The sequence below is a fragment of the Abrus precatorius genome, unplaced genomic scaffold (genome assembly GCF_003935025.1).
Source record: "Abrus precatorius isolate BTA unplaced genomic scaffold, Abrus_2018 Scaffold8, whole genome shotgun sequence".
Classification (NCBI taxonomy): domain Eukaryota; kingdom Viridiplantae; phylum Streptophyta; class Magnoliopsida; order Fabales; family Fabaceae; genus Abrus; species Abrus precatorius.
Window position 1 is genome coordinate 22393337 of NW_020874428.1, and position 16291 is coordinate 22409627.

At 27.0% G+C, this 16291-nt stretch overlaps 2 protein-coding genes across 8 annotated transcripts; both read left to right on the forward strand.

Moving 5' to 3' along the window:
* Positions 1-1678: 1678 nt before the first annotated feature.
* Positions 1679-4641, forward strand: LOC113847615 (armadillo repeat-containing protein 7). Of its 3 annotated transcripts, none has more exons than XM_027476834.1 (7): positions 1679-1762; positions 2421-2511; positions 2655-2691; positions 2770-2843; positions 2919-3012; positions 3105-3187; positions 3645-4211. In XM_027476834.1, the coding sequence occupies exons 2-7, from the start codon at positions 2440-2442 to the stop codon at positions 3816-3818; spliced, it is 534 nt and encodes a 177-aa protein (XP_027332635.1). In that variant the 5' UTR covers positions 1679-1762; positions 2421-2439; the 3' UTR covers positions 3819-4211. The 3 variants fall into 3 exon arrangements, 2 of the variants coding, with proteins under 2 accessions (XP_027332635.1, XP_027332634.1); XM_027476833.1 differs by having other exon boundaries at positions 1718-1762; positions 2403-2511; positions 3645-4168; XR_003501787.1 differs by lacking the exon at positions 1679-1762 and adding an exon at positions 4540-4641 and having other exon boundaries at positions 2271-2511; positions 3645-3869.
* Positions 4642-9994: 5353 nt separating this feature from the next.
* Positions 9995-14533, forward strand: LOC113848039 (isocitrate dehydrogenase [NADP]). Of its 5 annotated transcripts, XM_027477397.1 has the most exons (17): positions 10002-10061; positions 10133-10196; positions 11257-11300; positions 11404-11513; positions 11605-11642; positions 11831-11908; positions 11984-12037; positions 12110-12211; positions 12348-12439; positions 12531-12634; positions 12729-12797; positions 12880-12995; positions 13095-13129; positions 13396-13538; positions 13654-13776; positions 13872-13968; positions 14304-14478. In XM_027477397.1, the coding sequence occupies exons 2-16, from the start codon at positions 10148-10150 to the stop codon at positions 13954-13956; spliced, it is 1242 nt and encodes a 413-aa protein (XP_027333198.1). In that variant the 5' UTR covers positions 10002-10061; positions 10133-10147; the 3' UTR covers positions 13957-13968; positions 14304-14478. The 5 variants fall into 5 exon arrangements, with proteins under 5 accessions (XP_027333200.1, XP_027333198.1, XP_027333199.1 ...); XM_027477399.1 differs by having other exon boundaries at positions 9995-10196; positions 13875-13968; positions 14304-14533; XM_027477398.1 differs by lacking the exon at positions 10002-10061 and having other exon boundaries at positions 10069-10196; positions 14308-14528.
* Positions 14534-16291: the final 1758 nt, after the last annotated feature.

A 16291-nucleotide genomic window follows, 5' to 3' on the forward strand; every position in this document is an offset into this window, starting at 1 on the left:
AGTAAATGAAATATATGAAATATATAACGTAAGTTTATTTTTATTTAATTATTTTTTAAAAAATTGTACAAATCAATAGTATTACATATTTGACATATTTATATTAATTGTTGAATAAAATTTTAAAAATAAGAAACTTAAAATGAATAAATGAAAAATGGTACTATCAAACGTCTCAGGATACCTGAAAAAAAATGAAGGATAAAATTAAATATAAATCAAAGTATCATTGAATCTAAAAAATAATTAATATAGTATAAAACGCATGGGAACGTGTTTTTAGATTCATTTACGAGCATTTAAAGTTAAATTCAAATGGAGAGACATACAATATTTAAAGGTATGGGTATGGTTAACTGCGTTTTTAGGACCTTCAATTGAAAAATAAAAAATATATTAAAAATTATAGTGTAAGCATATATTACTAATATTTTAAATGAAAATTTAATTCTAATTCCTTATTTAATATCCTTAAATGGATAAATAACATCTAACTAAAATCTTTAAAATAAATTCAAAAATAACAAAATAAATTTTATTTTTTTAATAAACTAAGCTATGCAGTCAAGATTTAAAGAAGGAAAGAGTTTTAAGAACATTTGAAGACTTAAATGAGAGCGTTCTTAGAAATATTTTTAAATGAGTATTTTTAAAAGTTTTTTTTGTTATTTTTTACATTATATATATATATATATATATAATTCAGTATTAATTTAAAAATTAAAATTTTTATAATTTATTTATAATTTTTTATTGAAATATATTCTTTTATCAATAATTATAAAATTTAATTTTTTAAAATTTTTAGAAAATATATTAAAATTAAAATTATTATGCAATATATTTTGAAATATATATTCAAAATCTATTAAATGTAATAAAAAAATTATGGTTAATAATCTAATTTTGTTAAATAAAATTATTAATATGCAGTAAAGTTTTTTTCAGTATTTTATATAATTGCTTAATTAGTTAAACAAAAGGGTAGATAGATTCAAGGTCAAGATCATTAATTAAACCAAAAACAAGCTTTTGTGAGTGGATTTAACTCTATAATTATTATTTGTTATTTGGTAAAATAAATAAAAATCTTATTGATAAAAATAATAATCTAATTTTTTTTATAACATGAGTTAGTAAACATATGATGTATGAGTGATGTATGAGTGAGTGGCTTTTTTAGAACTGTTTGATGTAATATAAAAAGTATAAATGATTGAAATTTTTTAATATTAATTTAATAATAACAATTTTTATATATTTATAAAATTTTTAAATATTTTTAAAATTATTCTTTCAACCTTCAAAATTTATTATTTTATATCTTCATTATCTTTATGGTTGTATTCATAGTCTTTTTAAACATTCAAACAAATTTATTTTAAATATTTAATATTTATATTTTTAACATAAATTTTATTAAAAATAATATTATATATCATAAATTTTAAAATTTATTATAATAAATCATTTTGATAATTTATATGTCATGTAATATGTTAATTTACTGTAGTCCTGACCATTTTTTTTCCCTTTTTTTCTTGAATTTAAATTTTAAATTTTTTTTCTCCTCTCGTGTTCCTTTGAGCTGTCCTTATCAACAACAGGCTGAGATTAAAAGGACAACAAAACTGTGTCGTTTTTAGCATTCTCTCCCTTTATTCCTTCTCTCACCCGTCTCATCAAAGCTCTTCCATTTCCTTCACCCTGTAGTTCCTCCAACAAGCGACCTTGGTTTTCGCGGTGAGATTTTCTGCAATCGGTGATTCTCTTTTCCAAAATTTCCTACTATTGCCAAAATAATTTAGCTCTCTTTTTTTTTTCTTTTTTTTTGTTTAAGATTACTGATACTTTACATCATCATGTTTCGTGAAACGAAGCATCAAACCCTTCTCACACTGCTATTTTAGATTATTAAATTCTATTATCTAGTTTCAGTCTGCGTGTTTACTTGAACTATTCTGTTTACTTGCGTGTCGAGTATTGTATCTGAGCATTTGTTAATGACAATAAAATCTCCATATCATTGATAACTGTTGGTTCTTTGAAATGGTGATGGAATATAATGGCAATCCAAATTTGATGTTTGGTTCTAATAGGACAATCAAATTGTCTAGTTTGGCTCAATAGCGATTGATTTTGACCATTTTCTGGTCGTTGAATTACAGTCTGTGGTGTAGGCCATGTTGAGTTTAGATGACAAGTGTGTATGGCTTTGTTAATGAATGTAATTTAGATCTTTGATTAAATGTCCTGATTGTATACGTGAAGAACCTTGACTGAGTTGATGGTCAGGTGAGTTTTATAACATTATGGTCCATATTGATAGTATCGGGTCCTCTTCATCAAAATTTTAAAATTGTCTTGTAAATCAAATTCCTTTTTTTGAACTTTTCCTCAAGTTTTATACTTTTCTGAAGATCCGCTGCATCCGCATACATGTTCACCAATGACCAAAGGCAACAAGAACGAACAGGGAAATATGGAACTCCTAGATTGCAATACCTTCAGGTGCTTCCTCTTATTTCTCATTTTGAACTATAATATCATTAAGAAAGCATGTTATTTTCAATTCAATAGTGCACCGTTATATTGTATTTGTTCCGGTGATTTTATTTTGTATGAACCTGAGATGGGGATAATATTTGTCTCAGGAATTGGTGACTAAGTTTCAGAATACATCTGAGGATGGTAAATTTTTTCCATTAATTAATAATGTTCATGTTTGTCTAGGTTTCTGATGTTTCTTATGTTTTGCCATTTTTGCAGAAACAAAAGAGCAGATTTTGGCAAATTTGGCCAATTTTGCCTATGATCCTTACAACTATAACTTCTTGCGTCAGGTATGGACCCATCAGTTTCCTTTGCAGAAAAAAATTGCACCAATTTAACTAAAATGCGCTTGCATAATATTGCAGCTTAATGTTTTGGAACTTTTTCTTGACTGCTTAACTGAACCCAATGAAAAGCTTGTGGAATTTGGTGTTGGAGGGATATGCAATTCTTCTGTTGGTAATTCTAGCTAGTTTATCTTTTTTTTTATATTGTTTTTTCTGCTTGCTTAATTGTCTATCTTATTGACAAAAATTACATTTTTTGTCCAGATCCAGCCAATGCCGCAATTGTAACTAATTTTGGTGGTATACCTCTTATAATTCAGTGTTTATCAAGCCCAGTTAGAAACACTGTAAGAATAAGAGCATGCTCTTTTACTCTGTTCCACTTTTTTGGCTCCTAAGTAGCTAGTAAGCCAAAGGGATTGCTAAACCATGAATAGTCAGATTCTCAAACTTCCTTTTTGAACGAACTTTTTACCCTTAAGTTTTCAAGCATGATTTATGTTTTCTACTTGATCACTAAAAGTATTTTTTTATAAGTGAAAAATAATTTCATATGATTTTTTGTATGAAATTTAGTTATTTGAAACATGCATTTGTGTTTTCGATTTTTGATTTCTCAGAACATTGATATTTTATATACCATTATATTTACCTTACTCAACATTACCAATATCTCAATTCTTCAAATTGCTTCTGATACTAGCAATGTTTCTTACATTGACCTGTACACTATAAATGTAATTTACTTCTGCGTGAGATCCAATTACAATTTGATAACTAAACAACGCATTTACCTGGTATCAGGTGAATTATGCACTTGGGGCACTTTATTATGTTTGTAACGAATCTAACAAGGAAGAGATTTTAAAGCCTGAAGTTGTTGATGTCATCAAGAGGTATGCTGCAGCGAAAGAAGTTAGTGTGAGCTTCAGTAATCTGGCTAAGGCTTTTCTAGATAAACATCTATCAGGGAACTAGTAAAACACAGCTTACCATTCCATACTCATAATTGCAAGGCATATATCTTGTTTAAGACAACCTTTCTGCTCACAATTTAAATTACTCTGTACACAGTCCAAATCCAATTCAGTTATTTGCTCGTTTATTCAAACTATTGATTCTTTGACCAAAAGTTGTCATACATAAAGATTGAACGCCATCTTACAAGGATAGAACCAAGTAGCATTGGCCAAAGTGGAATGTGTTCTTAGGACCACTTTTTTTTTGTTTGTAAACTTACAAAATTATTCCCTTGGTATTTTGTGAGTACTAGTATCACTGTATATTCTGATGGTGTAAAAATTTGTAGGACATTATTTATAACATATCAGCCTAAATGTATAAAATTGAAAAACACTATATTGCTCCGTTTAATGTGTTGAAGTTAATTGCATGTGTTTTGTCATTGGTTTTTGCTCTCGTGTTTCCAAAAAAGAGTGGGGCTATGAGGGTATCGAGAGATAATATTCGAATGTTCTCTATATTTGTTTTTCATTTTCCTTTGCTTTGATACTGGATCATCAAGGCTGAAGACATTTCTTGTTGGTTTAGGTGTTAATAATAGCAGCAATTGATGCTTTTGATGTTCGGAAGCCACTACAAAATATGTTGCTTGCATCTGTTTATGTTGAACATGTTATATAAAATGGTAGGAAAGGGACCTGAAATGCATAAATCAAATGTCAATTGCTGCTTGCAGCACTAAGTAACAAAGATATAGCAATTTCTTATGAGGGCGGATGAGATGTCACTTTGGATGTGTCAAATATTTTGAAATGATGGTGAAGGAGTTCAAATTTGATTAGGTAGTTCTAACTCATGGCAACCCGTTTCAAGCCAGTCTTTGAAATCTCAATTTATTTCAGTCACTGTTTTTTGGTAAATGCAATCATCTTTGGTTAACTTTAATTAAATGCATAATTGCAGGATGTTCTAAATTAATTGTGTTTGGTACCATTTTTAGTTTTTTTAAAATCTCTATAAAATTTTGACTAAAAATGTTTTCGAAAATGTACAAAATTTTTTCTGGAACATAAAATAAAGCTAGTAAGAATTGTTTTAGTTTAATTTGTGATTTTGGGTTTGAGTCTTAGTAAATTTGTATTAAATACTCAGAAGGAGAAGTTTGTTGGTTATAGTAATATTATATGACTTGAACATGATCGCTTTTAGTAAAAAAATACATGTAATCTAAATAAATAAATAAGGAAAAGCAAGTAACATTTTTTGGAATTACTCCTAAATCTCAGGTTATGGGCAATTTAAAAAGCCTTCCCTTAAAAAATACCTATTACCATATTTTGAAGGAATATTTCTTAATAACACAATGCCAATGCTTAAATATATCAAATGCATGACTTCTTAAAGACTAGAGTGACTAAAAGACTTATTATAATGTGAACAATTATGATTTGACAGTTCCATGGATTGTATACATTCATTAAATAAGAAAAAAAAATATAAATATTTTGATTATTGTGAAATAAAAAAGGAAAAAAAAGAGAAACAAAATTGAAATAGATATAAAAAACTAAATGTAGAAAATTTAAAGTTATTTATTTATTTATATTTAGACCAAAAATATTCTTTATTTAAGGCAATTCTTTTTTTTTTTCTGATAAATGGACCTTAAAGGTCCAAAATACAAACAAACTAGACTAGGAATATAGGAACCTAAATATCCCAATCTTAAAAAAAAACACTAAGGCAATTCTGTTTAAATTGAGTAAAATTATTATAAATGATAAATGATAAAACTCTTATTATAAATATTTATCATAATCAAGACTATTTATACATCCCTAGTTGATATTGTGAAAATGTACTAAAAGAAACTTTTTCTAAAGGTAAAAGGAATGAATATTAATCAACAAGGAATTTTGCAACAATGAAATGATATTCATTATCCTTGTGTTGCTTTTTTTCTGAAAGTTCATAAAAGAGTGAATATCCAGTTCGGCTTCGCATATTTTTTCTCAATTTAATTTAGTTATAAAGAATATAAAAAATTAAATAGTCTTTTAGGAATATAAATATCAGTCATTTAATTTCTTTCATTCATTAGATAAAAGGATTAAAGTGTTTTATATTTATAATCTTAAGGAATAACTAATTAGTTATTTATTTAATTAAAGTACTTTAAATTTTTGGGGTGATTATTCTGAATATTCATCCATTTATAAAACTGTGTCTTGACAGGTTTTATTATTAAAAAATTGATATGACTAAAAAAATTTATGTGTGAACATGATAAAATGAAAAGATGGGTAGCATATGTAAACGAGCTACACTCTGTCGTCTGAAATCTTTTGGAACTTTTCAAAGCACCTAACGCCTATCACAGATGCCCCACCTCGATCAAAAAATTATTTCTCTCCCCCAGCATTCAAAAAAGAACCAATTGGATTGCATGACGGTGATGATGTCCTTCAGCCAACAAACATGACGACTCTAAACTTTAAAATAATCTCCCACATTAACGATTCATTAAATTAGTCTTTATTTTTTGGGTGAGGCTCTTTACTTAATAAATTTCTGTAAATATTATTTGTAATGAGTAGATTTTTTTTTACCAATCGAAGTTTAAATAATAATTACAAAAAAAATTTATTATTATGAGTGCGGATTTGAATATCATAATATTTTTTTTATGTTATATATAACATGCATAATCTGTTTGTTATGTTTTGTAACACGAATTTTAAAAACAATATATTTGATTTTTTTATTTAAATATACTTTTAATATTAAAGTAAGCATCTTTTAATTTAATTATAATATATTAATAATATAAAAAATTACATATTATTCTACATGGATCATCATATAATAATTGAACTTTATAATAATCAATTTAAAAAACATTTAAATTTATTTTAATAGCAGATAATGTAAAAATGCATGTACTCTCAAAATTAAACCTTTTTATTTTACTGTTTACAGAAGAAAACATATCAAAGAAAACATATATCTTACTTAACAAAAACACTAGTAATGAGTCTAAATCAGAATGATATAAATACCTATTAAGTGTAGGTAAGAATGTCAAAATTGCTACTTATGTAAATATGAATTTGGTTGCAAATTTTGTTCACAAATACAAATATGGATATATAATATATTCCTCAACCTTGTCCATTGTGATTTTTTAAAAATATTAAAAAACAATTGAACTTATTTTTTATTAATTGTATACAAAATTCTGGCGAACGTTTATTCTATATAAAAATCACATCTGTTCTTTGTGAATGAGTATTTGGGACAATTCCTCTATAGTTGTCAAACCAAACCCTTCTGTCCTTGACTTTTTATTAATGAAAAATTGCATTTGTGCATTTTGTTTTACAATAAATAAAAAAGTGAAATACGATAACCAGTATAATGAAGAAATATTAAAAATATTATATATATAATAAGTTCCATTCTTATTTTTCTTTTCATATTCTTTATTGTTGTTATTGTTATTATTATTATTATTATATGTACACTATTGTTGTTATCTCCCTGTCGACTTCTGGAAAGAATAAGACCTGATGCATAATACTATTTGACATTCAGAATGGGATCATAAAAAAAAGGGTTGATATGGGTCATTTTGAACTCATTTCTGACGACAATAAATTTGAAAAATATGACTGGTATTAGGTGAAAATATGAATTAATTTTAAATTTTAGTAATTTCAATTGTCATACATATTTAATTGTTATATTTTAATATAAAAATAAATAATATTGACTATTTAAGTTGATTTAAGTTAAAAATTTTAATTTAATTATATTAACTATAATTAATTTAATTTTAAATTATAATCATAATATATTTAGTTTTGCATTCAAATACTCAAAATATTTTATATATTTTAATAACATTATAAAATATCATTTTCACGTTAAATTTGCTGTTATAAAACTTCCAACGTACAAAAGCACACATTCAAGACCAGCCTTATCTGATGAACAATATTCCTTGAAAACAATAAGGTCAAAGTGTACTTGTTAGAGATGAGAAACCATTGCATGTTGTTATCATATTTTTGAATTTTGAAGTATTTCATTTACATTTTAAACATTTTAATCTTAAAAAAATTAGAGCACTTTATGATTAGTTTTAATTCTTGAGCTTATTGATAATAAATTTAAATTAACAAAAAATATTAATATTTTTTTATAAAAAAATTAACACCATAAATTTTATTAATAATTTATTTTCTTAAAAACATTGAATAAAATTTCTTAGAAGTTAGGCAGTGTGGGACCACGGTGGCAGCTGAGTCGTGACTGTGTTAACAAACCATAGCCGTCATCGCTCAGCAAATAATATATCGACAACGCTTATGTAAACATTTTATTTTACACTTTTGCCACACTACCCACCCATGTTTGCATTACAATAACAGAGGTGTATACGTAACATTAACTTGCCTTCTTGGCAAGGATATGACAAAATGTTTTGAAAGATACAAGGACAAATATATAAGAATGAGCTTGAATTATAATTTTTAATTTATTTATTTTCTGTATTTCTAATATTTTAAAATTTATTTATTTTATATATTTTTTAATAATAGATCATATGTTTATTGCTAAATAATAATACAAAATATACTGATTTACATTCAATTCAAAACTTAGTATTATTTGAATTAATTTAGAGAATCTACCATTTCAATTACCGCAGTCGATAATTTAGAAAGCAGTGATAATCAAAACTTCTTCTTATCCTGACATATATCCGAAGTTGACGTTTAACTATAACATGTACTGTTAAATTGTATATTTACATTTACTTGTAATCATGAAATTAATTAATATTAGAACAAGTTATACCCCAAAATAGGGAACATCTTCATATATTAGTATGTATGGATAATTAATTTTATATTTGCAGACAGCTTAAAAAAATTAAAATAAAATATTCTTTTAAATCCAATTCAATAATCATATTATACTGTATAGTAAATTTTACGCTTATTTGTAAAGACTAAATTTAATTACAATTATGCTAAGATGATAATTTCCTTTTAAACAAAAGGTAAAATAAAGATAATTAACATTTAATTTAATCCTTTGAAAGACTCCGCCATATTAATCTAATATTTTTATTAAACTACTCTTTTAAAAAGTTTTAAGTTATCATAAAATTCATATCTTAACTTTCCATTTTAATTTTTTGAAAAAAAATTAATAATTTTCAATATTTAATGAATTTTCCATTCAAAATTTAGATAGGATTAAATAAGATTGAATTTAAATATTTTTTTAGTTTTTTATTTTTACGAGATATAATTTTAGTTATTAAATTTGTGACACTCAACACTTTAAAATATTTTTTTTATCAAAATAGTACGACAAAATGGATAAATGATGACATTTAATCAATTGTATTATTACTATGGATTAATTGTGCTATATTGTAAAAAGTCAGAGATTAAAATTAAAAAAATATTAGGTATTATACTTTGTTGTTTGGTATAAATATCTTAAATTTTCAATTAACTAACATATTTTAGGATATTATTTTAACATTATAAACAAAAGTATCAATTATAAAAAACTAAAGTGCTATTAAGAAAAGTACTTCTGAAATAAATATTAATATTTGTAAAAATTAATATTTGAACAAAAGCACAAGATAAAACTATTTTTTAAATACATAATATTTTAAAGAATATTTAAGACGTTAAATATATATTATGAAATAGAAATTTTGGTAAATATAAATTTTAAGAATCAAAATTCTTAAAAAAATTAAGTACCCTAAATTTAGAAGTTTATAAAATTATAAAAAATAAAAAATTATTTAAACTAAAAAAAAACAATATTATAATAAATAGAGGAAAAGTATTAGTACTATAGGAGGGGGCAGGGCAAAGAGGTAGTTGAAAGATATTTAGAGGCTAAAGAAAAGCGCGTGATTGGATATACATCAATAATAATAACATTTTTTCAACCTATATTAAACAATTAAAATATAATTAATTTTATTAATAAAAATAAACATTACCGTATCTAATATAATGTATTAACAAAGTTAATTATCATTAATAATTTTTATTACATGCCTCTAAACACGCATTATAAAATCCCATAATAATAATAATAGAAAATAATAAAAGGTCATAATTAAAGTAGGTGAACATGCGGAAGGCTCACTTATACAACGGATCTACGAAACATATAGAGAGAGCATAGCGGCACAGCAACTCCCCCTCGCTCATTTGTGTTGGCCTCTCTTGGCTGTATCTCTTCTCATCACTCCTTTCTTTCTCACCTAACCTTCTCTTCCTCATCAGATCACAAACTCAGCCATGGCTTTCGAGAAAATCAAGGTCGCCAATCCCATCGTTGAGATGGATGGTTCGTTTCTTCACCTTCCGATCTGATCTTACTGCTTCCTTTTTCGTTTCATCCATTTCTTCTCTTTGTTTTTTCGTTTTATTTTTTAATTTTTCATTTCATGTGCGTGTCTTGTCATGTTGATGTGCTTCCTCTGATTTGCTCCAATTAGATATTTTGCTTCTGATATTTTTTGTGAACCACTCTCTGTTTTTTCTCTTTCATTATTCAAATCGTTATGACGTAAAGTGGATACTGAATAATAGATCGCTTTTCTTCTTCTCTTATTTTATTTATTTATTTTTTCTTTTGAGGTCTCAAGACTTATGTAGCTACTTTTAGATTTTTAAAATTACTTTACAAATCATTTTATCGGATCATGGTGTTGTTGTTATTAGCATTATTGCGTAGATTGATCTGTTTTCGTGTTGTACTAGTGTCGTTTGGTGTAGTTCTGTTCAGCCCTTTTTTCTTGAACGATACGTGTAATTTTAGTAGTGTTTTTGGTGAAATGAAATTATGGAAAGTGAAAAATTGGATTGATGCTGTATTATTGTTCCGAGGAAGCGCATTATTGTTTGTTTTCGCTGAAGTATTGAACACTTGAAGGAAATGTTTTCTGGAAAAGTAGTCGTTAGTTTATTTTTTTGGTGTTTTTGGTTAGAGCTGGCTTTCTGAAGTTTTGTACTCATAATTTAAAGGGATAATCACACTAACTTCCCGTTAGCATTAATTACACATACATTCTTGTTTATGAAATTATATCTACCTCCATTTCTCTGTTTTCTTAAGGGGACTTTGTGTGTATGATTCTTACTTCAAAGTAGGAGAAATATGTCTAATATCTTTGAAAAAACTGTCAAATTTTGGAACAGTACATATAATAAGGGAGGTAGGTGTAATTTTTTCATATTTAGAAAACCCAAATTATGGGATATTGAAATACTACACTTTTTTTCACCTATAAAACTACTTGAACTTTCAATTCTGCCCTACTAATTTCCTTGGTGATCGTATTTATCTGTTGGGACAACCTTCATTTGGCTCCTGACATTGTTTATTTGTGGATACTGCATTGCAGGAGATGAAATGACTCGGGTTATCTGGAAGTCAATCAAGGACAAGGTGATTTATCATTAGCTTGCTGTTAATGTGATCTCACTTCTTTATTTTCTTGTGAAAAGTGTTTATAATAGTAATATATTTCTTTCATTCACCTACGGAATAGCTCATTTTGCCCTTCTTGGAGTTGGACATCAAGTATTTTGACCTAGGCCTTCCTTACCGTGATGAGACTGATGATAAAGTTACCATAGAAAGTGCAGAAGCAACTCTCAAGTATGTTATTTTATACAATGTTGAATTTAGAGGGGTTAAAATTGATTATTATACATTTTGATGTTTATCTAATAGTTGTACTGCTATGTAGGTACAATGTAGCAATCAAGTGTGCAACTATCACTCCAGGTTTGTTTGTCAGATCTTAGCATATTCTTTTAGTTTTTACCTTCATTTGGTGTTTATGTGCATACATATATGTTTGAGGACATCCGATGTATTGCTTGTTCAAGAATCATATTGATTGAATTGCTGCATGGTAATGTTCCATTCATTTTTAGATGATGGCAGAGCTTATACTAGTCTTATATTTGCAGATGAAGCTCGTGTGAAGGAGTTTGGCCTGAAGCAAATGTGGAAAAGTCCAAATGGGACAATTAGGAACATTTTGAATGGTAACACAACTTCCACTGTTTGTTGTTTGTTAAAAGCTAAATAACTTACGGGTTGTTTTTTGCAAATTTTTTCAGGAACTGTCTTCAGAGAACCAATTCTTTGCAAAAACATTCCCCGCCTTGTTCCTGGTACTTATTTTGAAATTTTCTTTGTAGTTACTTTTTGATGAATGAAGGTGTTGAATATTTTAACTTTATCAGGTTGGACAAAGGCAATATGTATTGGAAGACATGCTTTTGGTGATCAATATAGGGCCACTGACACAGTAATTAAAGGAGCTGGAAAGTTGAAGTTGGTGTTTGGTATACTTAATTCTTATTGGATTTAGATGCCTTTTTGAGATTGTGTTACCATACAGAGTTCTTAGGGAGATAGCGTACATTAACATTATACTTTTTGACAACTAATTTTTTTTTTTTTTTAATTCTATTTTTATAGTTCCAGAAGGCCAAGGTGAAAAGACTGAATTAGAGGTTTTTAACTTTACCGGTGAAGGAGGTGTTTCATTGGCTATGTACAATACTGATGAGGTAGATTCTGCAGTATCTTTTATCAGTTTGATGGACTTGTGGATTTGTGCTAGTTATTGAACTTATACCTATTTTTTAACGTGTCATGCAGTCTATTAGATCTTTTGCTGAGGCTTCTATGGCAACTGCTTATGAGAAAAAATGGCCACTTTATCTTAGCACCAAAAATACAATTCTTAAGAAATATGATGGAAGGTGTGCAATTCATTTTTAGCTTATTATATATCTATTTTCTAAAACATTTGCTGCACTGGTCCCCAGTTTAATTGTATTCATTTATTGGTTGTAGATTCAAGGACATATTTCAAGAAGTTTATGAAGCAAGCTGGAAATCAAAGTATGAGGCTGCTGGTATATGGTGAGTGATCAAATACCCTTGTTTTGAGAAAATAAATGTTCATATTATACTATTTTTCATACTTACCTGTTTGATTTGGAAGGTATGAGCATCGGCTTATTGATGATATGGTGGCATATGCACTCAAGAGTGAAGGAGGATATGTATGGGCATGCAAAAACTATGATGGAGATGTCCAGAGCGATTTCTTAGCTCAAGGTTTGTATATTATGCTTGTCTGTTAATCACTCTCTTTTAGCTTTTCATATGCACTGGTTTCTTTTCCTCTTTAACTAATATCTATTTACACTTTTTCAGGTTTTGGATCATTGGGTTTGATGACATCTGTATTGGTAGGTGTTATTACAAGTAGTTATGCATACTTTTATGTGTGATTTTCATTCTTATCTTTATTGAAAATCCTTCTCTCTGTCTCTTTCCCAGTGGCTGTAGCAGTTCTCTAAGAATCAAATCAACCAATTTCTTATAAATGATTAAATGAATTGAACCAGATTTTCTATTTATTCATTAAATCAAGATTAATAAATTCCTTTGCTAATTCATTGAGAGTTCTTGGTGTCTGCTCTTTGATACTTATTGCATAATGTGATGGGTTTAGGTTTGCCCTGATGGAAAGACTATTGAAGCAGAAGCAGCCCATGGTACAGTTACCCGTCATTACAGGGTTCATCAGAAGGGAGGGGAAACCAGCACAAATAGCATAGCATCCATTTTTGCCTGGACAAGAGGGCTAGCCCACAGGTATATTACTGTTTAGTTTGCGTAGTTGAGTGATAAGCTTTACTCATTTTATTAGAAACCCTTTGCATTCATTATTATACAATGACGGGTAATTTATATGGCTTTATGCTGACAGGGCAAAACTGGATGACAATGCTAAACTCTTGGATTTCACTGAAAAGCTAGAGGCAGCTTGCATTGGAGTAGTAGAGTCTGGGAAGATGACCAAGGATTTGGCACTTATTATTCATGGATCGAAGTAGGTTACTTGTCATTGTTGCGTTGTTACAAGGCCAAATACTTCTGGTTTTCTACTTGACATAATTAGTAAACTTAATGTATAATTCTTGCGAGTAGGCTATCAAGGGAGCAATACTTGAACACACAGGAATTCATTGATGCTGTGGCAGCTGAGCTTAAAGAGAAGCTTTCTGCATAGGCTTGATTTTAGGTAAACTGCCACTAATTCCCTTCATACTTGAGCACAAAAAAGCAGATTATATGTTCTTTCGTTATGGGACCCGGGTGGGTAAGGGTGGAATGTGCATGGAAGTATGCTTAAAATGTGGTGTGTGTGTGTTGTTTTTTTTTCTTTTTTCAGAAGCTATTATTATTATTATCTGAGAAAAATTCTCACGCAGTACTTTTAAGTTTTTTTCAACTTAATTATTATACTTTTAAATATATAAAATATATATTTTTTAAAGTTAATGGGCCATATATTCCACCTCACTTGTTATCGCTGAAGGGTTTTTGGTTTTTCTTTGTTTTTTGTGGCATTGTCAGACAGGTGAAAAAAGACTAGACCAGAAAGGAATCGTATGCATTCTTCGTAAGAAATAAGAAAAGGAAACGAAGCATTGGTCGTAGGCCACTTACTTTTCCTTCATTTGTGTATTGGGTGGGAATGCGAGGGTTGGCTGTTTCCTCATATTGTTTGAACTGAATTTGTCTTTTGTAATTTTGAACTAATCTCTTGCAACTTCTATTGGATTTTTCTGCTTTTCTGCTGATTTTACTTTGCTTGTTTGACTTATTATTCCGCATATTCCGCACTTCAGACATGAAAGGGAATCATTCTTCCTATGTCTTGAGTGGTTCATAATATGTTAAAATATAAAAAAATTTAGTAAATAATATTTTTATGTGAAATCTTTTATAAAGTTTTAATATATTTTCATAATTTTTAAATGAATTTTTAGTAATATCCAATAAATGTCAAATATTTAAAATCATAAGCAATTTAGTAATATAGATATATTCTTAATAATGTACTTCTAAATCAATTATTAGAGTTTGTATTAAAATATTTTCCATCATCAATGTTATAATTTACGAAGCTATTAAATTTGATAAAAATGCAAAAAATGTTAACAATTTTTAAAGATGAGTGTAAGTAAGTAATAATAATAATAATATTTTATTAGTTTTTTTATTACACCTAAAACTTTAATACAATAGATCTACACTTTTTTAATAAAATTTATTTTGTTTTAGGTAATTAGCTTTATAGATCTATTAATATCATTGTGTATACTTTTGTTTAAATGAGTTTGAAAATTGATTCAACTTTTAAATTTTGTTAATATTCTTTTCTAAGATGACAACTTTACGAGAGATAGTTTAATTATTTTTTATTATATAACTAAATTTATTTTTTCTATTAAAAAATCTTAAAAGTTAATATTAACAAAATTTTAAAAATATTAAGAAATACGGATGAATAACATAGTAGTTTATTTTAAATAAATTTTTAACCTTAATTTTTAGTGACAATGATATGTTTAAATATATAATAAATAAATAAAATAAAACAAAATTATTAAATTTTTTTAGATTTAAAATAAAAAAATGTAATTGACAACTAAATAATGTAATTATACTTTACTTTCCCTTTTAAGACCAATGGTATCAAGTTATATCTTATGCCACCACCAACTATTATAGTATGTAAGTACATTTGAAACTGTCACCTTAACATAATTGTCAACTATTACAGTATTTGCACAAGTAATTATATGATATTTTACAGCTATAAATGTCATATATTCATAACATACAACTTATTATAAATGTCAAAATCTAAAAATTTCAAAGTAAATCTACAGCTGTGAATTAAGTGGGTTAATCGTTATCAATTTACTCATCGATATTCACGTAAATTATATTAGATCAAATAATTTATACTAAACTATTAAAACAATATTAAATTATAAAAATTACCAGATTAAATTATGTAAATCAAACCAATTCTAAGTAAATATAGAACATAACAAAAATCAATTTTAAAAAAAAAATTTTAATTAATAAATATAAATAAATTACCAACTCTGCAATATTCCACGTATATACCCATTATCGCCATAACAGTTGATATTTTGTTGCTACGTAATTTTTTTTAACTTTCTTCTTTCATTGTTGTAACTAGTTTCAGTATTAAAAAAGTACATCCATATACATAAGTTGCTTAAATACGAAACAATTTATAATCATAATAAGTTCATAAGTCACAACTCACAAGTTACACTTAGATAAGTTCAACTTATAGATATAATTTTAGCTTAAAGCAACTTATAATTGAGCTCAGGCCGGACAGTATTCAACACTATAAAAGCATATTTGATTTCTGCTTTAAAAACATTTTTCTATTTTAAAAAATAAAATATAATACAAATTTATTTTAAAATATAACTCAAACAAGTTAGGTCTTTCAAATTGAATGACTTATTTAAAATTAAAAGTTATTTTACTTTGTTTGACTTATTTATTTTAAA

Coding starts and splice junctions, on each gene's coding strand:
- LOC113847615 (XM_027476834.1), top strand. CDS start 2,440: ATGTTCACCAATGACCAAAGGCAACAAGAACGAACAGGGAAATATGGA. Junction 2,512..2,654: donor CTAGATTGCAATACCTTCAG/GTGCTTCCTCTT, acceptor TATTTGTCTCAG/GAATTGGTGACTAAGTTTCA. Junction 2,692..2,769: donor TCAGAATACATCTGAGGATG/GTAAATTTTTTC, acceptor CCATTTTTGCAG/AAACAAAAGAGCAGATTTTG.
- LOC113848039 (XM_027477397.1), top strand. CDS start 10,148: ATGGCTTTCGAGAAAATCAAGGTCGCCAATCCCATCGTTGAGATGGAT. Junction 11,514..11,604: donor AGTGCAGAAGCAACTCTCAA/GTATGTTATTTT, acceptor ACTGCTATGTAG/GTACAATGTAGCAATCAAGT. Junction 12,798..12,879: donor TATGAGGCTGCTGGTATATG/GTGAGTGATCAA, acceptor TTGATTTGGAAG/GTATGAGCATCGGCTTATTG.